At 31.6% G+C, this 9,490-nt stretch overlaps 1 protein-coding gene across 1 annotated transcript in view; it reads left to right on the top strand.

Moving 5' to 3' along the window:
• The window catches only part of LOC106681276 (26S proteasome regulatory subunit Rpt3), a 13,460-nt gene extending 11,590 nt beyond the window's left edge, over positions 1 to 1,870 (top strand). The window contains exon 9 of the mRNA XM_014421516.2: positions 1,682 to 1,870. Within this exon, the coding sequence (XP_014277002.1) occupies positions 1,682 to 1,795 (114 nt within the window). The 3' untranslated portion in view covers positions 1,796 to 1,870. The remainder of the gene's footprint in view (positions 1 to 1,681) is intronic.
• Positions 1,871 to 9,490: the final 7,620 nt, after the last annotated feature.

Here is a 9,490-nt window from a genome sequence, read left to right as displayed (position 1 = left end):
ATATCATTCTAATATAGCTTTTTAATTTTATATTCATAGTTGTTGAAGTCATTCCAAAAATTATTGGTTCTTTTGAATAATATTCCTAAGAGAAGTATATCTGCTGAATGTATAAAAACTTATTATGTAAAACTAGCTACTGAAAATGTATGTGTATAAAAAAACAAAAATGAACAAAGCAAATGAAAAATTAAAAAGGTTCACAAACATAAAAATTAAATTAGAATAATAAAAGGTAATAAAATAGACAATTAATAGAAACAGAAATAATAACTGATAAAAAGAATAAATATAATATAAAGTACAAAATAAGAGATGGAATAAGGAGGATAAAAATGAAGGAAGATAATGAACAAAACATAAGACGTACCTTTCAGACTCAAAATCAGAGCGAGCGAAAGTGAACTGTTTTGACAGGACGTTATAGAGAAAAGTGGGGATTGACAGTTAAAGTATAAAGTATGTTACATTTGAAAATAATTAAAAAAATAAAATAAATATACGTGTATAGAATATACAGAATAAATAAAGTTAAAAGAATGGATACAAAAAATATTATATGATGAAGAAAAGACAATAATCAAAATAAATAGGAGTATAGAGGTGTGTAAATTTCTTAAATCTTATAAAATCTTCATAATTTTTCTTTTCTCTGCGTTCTGCATATCTGCACGAAATCCTTCCAAACCAAACTTATTTGCCAGACTTACCTCCATCTGTTCAGAAATTGGAGAACTTCCTTATAAGTCAAATTTTGAAAATGATTTTCTGGTCTAAAACGCATTTTCTGACTTCATTTCTTCATAAAACACCGAGTTTTTCAATTCTGTGATTGAAAAGTTGATAACATTTTGCGAAAAATGAGGATAGATATTTTGAATAAAAATGTTTTGATTTCATAAATTTATTTTACTAAATAACCTTTCCTGTGAAAACTGACATTTCATATGAACCGACCCAAGAGTAAAAAAAAAATAAATAAAATTTGGCATTGTCACTTTTATCCTGGATGTGTCGTGATGATAGAGGTTTTCATGATCTTTAGTTTAACAAGTTAAAGTATGTTAAATGGAAAAACTCATGTTAAATGGAGAAATATTTCCTTATTTTACCATGTTAAAACGATATAACATGGTTGAGAGTCTGTTACTAGGTCTGTCAAATGGAGAATGACGTCACGCAACAGACCCGCTCAGCTCATCACCATTTTGTTTGATGTTGTAGTAACAATGAAAGTAGTATTATACATATTTATTGCTTGCTCCTTGCTGTTTTGATTGCGTTAGTATTGTTTTGGATGTTTTTTTATAACTAATAAAGCAATGGATGACAATAATAATTGTGTAATGACAGTTGTTAATTAGCCCATCTTGATTCTATTCCTCACAAGTTAGACGATCAACAAGATACTCAGTGACCAAACTTCCACTTAAGACATGTAATAAATTACTTTAATCAAAAATTAGAAGTAAACAATAACATGAAGTTTTGATTATAAAACAAGTTGCTCAGAAAACCCGCTAGGAGCTCTTGTGTATTCAACATTTAACATGACTTTAAATATGGTTGCTATCCTATACTTGTATTATTTTACATTTAACACATCATGATTACCTCTAATATCATGTTTGTGTATAATCTTTTCTGTTATTTTTATGAATATTTTCTGTTTTTGTTTCAGGCTGGAATGCATGCTGTTAGAGAAAATCGTTATATTGTCCTTGCGAAAGATTTTGAAAAAGGTTATAAGAACAATATTAAAAAAGACGAATCCGAACACGAGTTCTATAAATAAACATAACTTATATTGTTTGAAGCATTTTGTTAATAATAATTGTATTTACAAATTATATATTTCTTTTATAACATAGATCAGTTTTGTTATTGTTTCCCTGTTTTAGGATTTTCTTTTTTTTTTTTTTTTTAATAAATTTATTATTTAATTTAAAATTCATTTGTGTTTTTTATTAATGTAATTAAGTGTCTTTACTCAAATTATTTCATTTCATCAATTTTTCCTCCTCTTTCATTGATACAATCTTTTAATTTTTTTATTATTGTAATAATGCAAAAAAAAAAAATTATAATCATAAAAATGTATGGATGTCATGAAATCGTTTTTAAGTTTTACTTTTCGCAAACTAAGGAATAAACTACTGTCTGATAATACTACATTGGTCTGAATTATTAAAATTATTACTTCTATTACACTAATTTTCTCATCCAACTTTATTAGTTATTAATTATTCTATTTTTACAAAGAGTATTTTTATATTTAACTCACCTATTCTAACCAGAGTGGGAAGGAGGGGGTCAAGTTTTTCATTCTGTGGGGTCGATGCGAAACAAAAATCAACCCCCCAAGCTGGTAATGACCCGGCGCTGCTGCATTAAACAGTTAAAAGGTTGTTAAGGTGATGCCTTTATTCCCTGCGTTGCAAACCACCTGTGATGGTTATTTTTAGCATTGTCTGTGCTTAAGAACTTTTTCTTTCTTCACAAATAATCTTGAGCAGTTCGTCGGTTGTTTACTTTCTGAAATAAAAAAGTTAGATCACAGAATACTCTATTTTGAAAAGTAAATTTTTAGAGATGATAATATTGTAACTATGACATTGAAGGTTATGTTCAGAGCTGACTTCTCAAGATTACCAACTAACACTCAGAAAAGTTAAAATTATCTGGATTAAGCATTGCATACATAATTTTCATAGCCTGAGGCAGCCAAGTTTTAAGGCTAAAGACCCATATTCTCTGGCGATAGCATCTGTAGTTACTGCCATGAAGTATCCTCCACAACTTGTTTAGTTTAGATATTCCACAGAGTAGAAGTTGGGGGATATTACCCAAACTAATTATTATGCTGATAAGCTGGTTTAAATAAATAATTACTTATTATTTGCTGGTAATGATGGAGTGGACTATATTTATAATAAATTGATATAATATGCTTTTAAAATGAAATAACCTCTATTCTCTTTTAAGTTTTCTGAAACAATTTGTTGTATGGTTTGAACAAAAGTGATTACAATATGTGTTAGTTTTTTAGTTACAAATTTGGTTTCATTACATTAATTGATGAAAGCATGACACTTTACTTGTTTGAGATATTTTTGGGGCTTGAAGATTGGTTCTGGTGTGAATGTGAAGATGAAAGAAGGGTTCTTTCTTGTTTCTTTCTCCTCATCCTTCTGCCGCCGCCGCCTCTCTTGCCTGAGTGTGAAGTTTTACTCCCTCGTGATCAGAAGAGAACATGAAAAGTTCTTCTTTTTTCCCTTGTACATGTCAAGATGGCTACTCTGTTGGTTCTTACCCCTTTGTTTTGGGGATCAAGATGGCTGCCTAGGTCTCCTACTACTCATCTTTGTCACTAGATGGCATCATGAATTTCTGTTCAGAAGTGAGGGGGCCCCTTGCTTAAACCCAACTTAATAACTGTAATGGTGAAACATTGTTTTCATTTATTGTTTCAATAATTTTTATCCTGAAATTGATTCTATCAAACGTTTAACACTTAAAAGTTTCTAGATTTATTCTTATTTGGGATTTAGCATCATATGTTCTCCAAATTGGGGAAGGAAAGATGGGTTGTCCTACAGGTTACTATCCTATTCTAGCCGAAGTTGAGATTTATTCTGCTTTGATGCCATCCAACACCAGATTCAGATTTATTTTTTAAACGATTCTTTGAATGTATTATTTAATTAGGTGTTCTACATCTGCCATTTTTTCCTACTGTGAACAGGTTTAAATTAGATTTCACCTCCAACCTGTAAAGAGGATAGTGACAGTTTAGCCCCTCCAGAAAACTGTCTCTCTAATGAAAACAGAAATATACTCACTAAAAGACAGAAAAAGGGGAATAATAATTCACGATCACACTACTTGAACTAAGTATCAGCTTATGGTAATCATTCTATGCAAAATTTCATGCTCTGATTTGTTTAGGGAACCTACTTTGTCATTTTTAAAAGTTAACTACCTCCAGGATTAAAGGTAAAGGTATTGGAAATATGTGTTAACGCCGTAATTTTGTATGAATCTCACATATGGTCGGTAACTGAAAACAATTATGTGAAATTTGTAAGTTCACAACTGCAATTTTCAAGAAGTATGATAAGGATCAAAAGAAAAAACTGCTTCAGCAACAGAAAAAGTACAATCTAAAATTTAAGTTAAAAGTCTACCAAATGAAATTGAGGTGGGCTGGACTTGATGCCTAGAAAACACCAGAGATGGAGTAGATGACCAATTACAAGATGGTGAGATAAGATAGGGCAAGAAGGAGACTATTGGACTACTGTGGCCAAGAATAGGGGTAAACTGTAATAAAGAACCTATTGTAAATTATCATTTATAGTCATGTTTCAAACACAGCATAGAAAATGTTTTATTTAATTATTTTATTGTAAATTGATATAAAAATTAAAATTAAAAGTAGAGTTAATTTTTTTTTTCTTACCTCCTTTATTATAAATAACAATATTAATATATACCTAAGTATATACAAACGAAACTGAAGGCCTTCTTTTGCCATATGGGATTATAAGGGGTTGGGCTGGGTCCGCTAAAGGCAGGGGTTACAATATTGGTCCTGGAGCCGCTAGCTGGGGGGGTAATTTTAGGAAATTCTTTATGTTTATAAAGCAGACTTTACCTCACAAGGGAGAGGCTTTTAGTTATGTAAAAACTGGAAATGAAGCTATTATTATACCGACTTTGTACTGTAAACATTTTTTTTTTCCGGCTAAAACTCTCATTGGAGTCCTATACTGCCTAACCATGGTTGGGTGTAAAGTTTTTTATTTTGTGGGACTGCCACTCAATGAAAAAAGTCAACGCCCCAGGCCAGATTCAAACCAGCTCTGCCTATAGACATATAGGCCTATATGTCTATAGCCTATAGACATCACATTGGCAAGACTGTCTTAACAACTACTGTAAATATTATGGTAAAAAATAATTAGTAAAGAGGTTATTGTACTTAGAATTGCTTACAAATGCTATTTAGAGAGGTTCCTTTTTCAAAAGTATTTAGGAAGTTGAAATTAGAAGCCCCTAGACCTCTGTTAGTTAAGAAATTTTAGATTTTTTCACCCTGACACTTTCCCAGTAAGTTGTTGAAAAAATTAATTGAACATAGGTGTTCAAGTGGAATAGTTTATAAGATTAATTTGTAGCAATTCTAAAAAATTACTATAAATATTTGGGTTTTAAATTTCACAGGGTTATTAATGAAAGCTTTGTTTAATTGAATGAAAATAATGACTAAACAAAGTGGCGATACTATAATTTAATTACTGAAAGCTATAGTAAATAAAGGAGTGTTGTGGCGCTATCTTTGAGGGATCAGAAGAACTATTACTTTTAGCTTTGCCCGACAGAGTGCTCTATAACATTAATTTGTTAATGTAATTGTAGTAAGTAGTATGATGTTTTAATATAAAAAATAACTAAAAAGGAAATCCTGATACACTAATGATATGGAGTAACTTCTTGCAGACTGTGCCTTTCACCAGATTTTGCATACTTTGTAGTATGATTACCTCAGACTACTCAGTCAGCGATACCTCTTTGGAAACAGCAAATAGTCTTTTAGATGTGGATCACTGTATTCTTCCTCTATTTCGGAATTCACCGCACACATACAAAACAGAATACAGATCGTCAAGGCAACATCATACCGACTCAAACACCTCATCTATGAACCAGGGCTGTCAGACAAAACTAGAACTACTCATTTATAAAGCAACTATAACTATCACTCCTACACGGTGCACCTATACTACATTTTCTATACCCAACAGCCCTGAAATCACTACAACAATAGTAGAAAAGCACACTACAGAAGATCTGCAGAGGAACATCACTAGAAAGACGCAACATGACGCACACAAACAAAGAACTACAAATATAAACTGTTCAACAGCACATCACACGGAGGCACATCAAGTTCTTTGACAGTCTCCCTGCTTCCTTCAATTCAATCTTCCTAGTACAAGAGCCGGGAAGAAAAAATGGCAGTTATCTCACCACAATTTTTGATTACTTCAATAAAAACTACGAATAATTACTAGTCAAAATTGATGAGTCTGCCAACTATAGGTAGGGGGATTAAACAATGGCGGCTGTCAAAACCTTAAAAAAACATTGATTTTTCATTCGGAGCTCTATAACTTAAAAACTATCAACAACAATAGAAAATTTAAGAGAACATTATTTAAAGAAAAGTAAATTTGCTGAAATATTAGCCTTAAAAGAGCTATTTACGTCCAATAGTTCTCGAGATATAGCTTTTTAAAAAGTAAAATTTCTTAAAAATCTACTGAAAGATTAGTAGTTAGTTAATTTATTTTGAGAAATCTATATCTCAGGAACTATGTGACGTACAGATGTCTATTAGCACTCAAATTAAAGCTAGTTTAATGAGCTATAAAGAAGTTTATGACCTTTACCTTCGTAGGAATAGTAGTTTTCATGATATTTGCTAAAATAAATTGATTTACAGTTGTTTTGACAATAAATTTGATTTATGAAAAACTTTATTTCAGAACCCATTGGACGTACTGATGTCTGCCAGCGCTTAAATTAAAGCTAGTTAAATTTACTACAAAATAGTTAATTATGTTTATCTTGTAGGAGTAGTAGTTTTTATGATATTTGAAAAAATAAACTCAAAAAATTATAATTTCTAGTTGTTCGTATAAAATGTTGGAATTTTGAAAAAATATATCTCTAGATCCATAAGACGCACATGTGCGCCAACACTCAAAATAAATATTACTTACTATAAAGTAGTTTATGACACTTATCTTCTTAGGGATAGTAGTTTTTATGATATTCACTTTTGAATATAAATTTGGCAAATAAAAATTTGTCCGAACAACTATAAATCAATTTATTTTAATAAATTTCATGTAAACTATTACTCCTACGAAGATAAACATCATAAACTACTTTATAGCTCATTAAACTAGCTTTAATTTGAGTGATGATAGACTTCTGTACGTCAAATGGTTTTTTGAGATATAAATTTTTCAAAATAAATTCACTAACTACTGATCTTTCAGAACATCCCATACAAAATTTTTATGAAATGTTGCTTTTTAAAAAGCTATATCTCGAAAACTATTTAACATAAATAACTCTATTAGGGCTCATATTTTAGCAAATTTACTCTTAAATGACGTTCTCTTAGGTTTTCTTGTGTTGTTCCTACTTTTTCAGATATAGAGCTCCGAATGAAAAATTAGTTTTTTTTATCTCTTTGAAACAGCCGCCATTTTTTATTCTCCCTACCTATACTTGGCAAACTCATCAATTTTGACTATTAATTATACATAGTTTTCATTAAAGTAATCAGAAATAGGGTTGAAATAACTGCCTTTTTTCTCCTCATGGGCTCTTGTACTATCCGATCAGTCACCCCCATGCTAGACGGCAGGGCAAGAAAGGCGCCAAAAATCCTATAAACATTACCCTTTAACTCCTTTGTTCTCTTGCACCCCCTCCCTCTCCCCTACTATTTTTTGACTTTTGACTGTTTTTTTTTTTTATTTGCTATTATTTTTCGTCTATAACTATTACCTGTTTTATTTTCTATTCTCTGTTTAACCATCACGAGGAGGCCCCTCATCTCCAAATATTTCTAGTCCAGTTCACATGGAACAGACCCGTCAAAACATCATGTAAGTATTTCACCGTGTACCTTCAACTACCAATGCTAGAAAAAGATAGTATCCAATCTGAATTATGTAACCATACGAAATACAAGCTATTAATTTAATGTTTTTTTTTCTGTTTTAGAAGGATCGAAAAAAAAAAGCAACCAATTTGGAAAATGATTATTGTGTTCTTATTCCTAGCCATTTACAGTTGGTCATCTCCTATGTTCTGTACCTAGAAGGGTGTAATAGAGTGCTTACTTCTCTCGTCCTTTCGTCACGTTAGCGAATACATTTTTTCCCTAATGATATAAACATTCTCCAATATAGAACACATTATTATAGGTTTCATAAGATCTACTACTACGAAGATAAACGTCATAAACCACTTTCTAGTACATTAAACTTGGTATAATTTGAGTGCTAGCAGACATTTGTACGTCTAACTGTTCCTGAGATAAAGTATTTTGTAAATCAAAAAAATTGATCAAAAACTAGAAATCAATCTCAAACTAGGAGTAGTCCTTCGAAGATAAACGTCATAAACTACTATCTAGTACAATAAACTGGGTTTAATTTGAGTTATAATTGACCTCTGTGAATAAATTCATTACTTACTGATTTTTCGGTATTTCTTTGCGCAATGTTGGTTTTTAAAAAAGTGTATCTCGGGAAATATTTGTTGCCAACTTGCTACTATCTGTTATTCACCGATCATTTTTTTTTTTCTGATCCCTCTAAAATAGTGTGAAGATCGTAGATAAGTAGATATATCGGCACCTCCCCCCCCCCTTCCATCGACCATCTTCTTCTCTTCGTCAATATACTTAGTTGATCAGCACATTCTAATGATATTTTGGAGAATGTGTACTTTTCTTTTATTTCACACTTACTAATTTTGGATCTCCCCTCTGTCCTACCCTTATTCTTTTTCGTGAGGACCAATGGTCCGTACCCGTCGAACTTGCTACCTTCTGGTCTAGACTGTAACTACTATAGCCACCAAAACAGCGATGGCCAGGCATGACGCATCCTACTAGCTAACATGGGAATTATTACTGGCGAAAAGCAAACGCTGTATATTAATATTTGTACATTGTTAATACCTTAATTGTAACATGTAACAACTATATAAGACATTGTAATTTATATAAATATATCATTTGAATTAATAAAGACTCCAATAGAATCTGCTGATCAACTGAAAGCCAACGTTTTACATTTAGAACCTTTCAATGGCGTTTAATAGACAAGAGTTGGCCAAAATTGTCAGGTCTCAATGTAAAATCTGTCTTTACGAGAAACACCTCCTTAGGTGCCTCCTGCCGATAGGATTACTGAATACATTCTAGTACTATATTTTTGGAAATAGATATTGTCTTTTATTTCTTTGCCTTCTCTGTTTGCCTCCTTCTCCTCCTTCCTCTACCTTCTATCCTTTCTTTGGACCTGGGGGCTAGGTACCCCTTCGTACCTACAGGAATAGTACCCGGTAGGGCGAGGTTATATAACCGTAAATTTTGACTTATCCTTTGTTATTTGTTTATCGTTTATAGTTGCCCACGCTCAGCGGAGAAGAGGGTGAGTTAAAGGAAAATTTAAAAAAAATAAAATATAATCGCAAAACAAAGAAAAAAGACAAAACAATAAAGAATAAATTACTCCTTAGGCGCCACGTTATATTTTTCTTGGAAATAACGAAAACCCCGAAGCATTATGCCCACAATATAACTAAAATATACCCCTATATTAACAATTGTTGGATTATGACCACTGGCGAATACCTTTACACGTTGATAACAGAAAACCTAGGGTTGTTACCTAAC

This window comes from Halyomorpha halys, unplaced genomic scaffold (genome assembly GCF_000696795.3).
Source record: "Halyomorpha halys isolate HHAL.00 unplaced genomic scaffold, Hhal_1.1 Scaffold323.1, whole genome shotgun sequence".
Taxonomy (NCBI): domain Eukaryota; kingdom Metazoa; phylum Arthropoda; class Insecta; order Hemiptera; family Pentatomidae; genus Halyomorpha; species Halyomorpha halys.
Note: the sequence above shows the minus strand (reverse complement) of the source record. Positions and strands in the feature narration are given on the sequence as shown.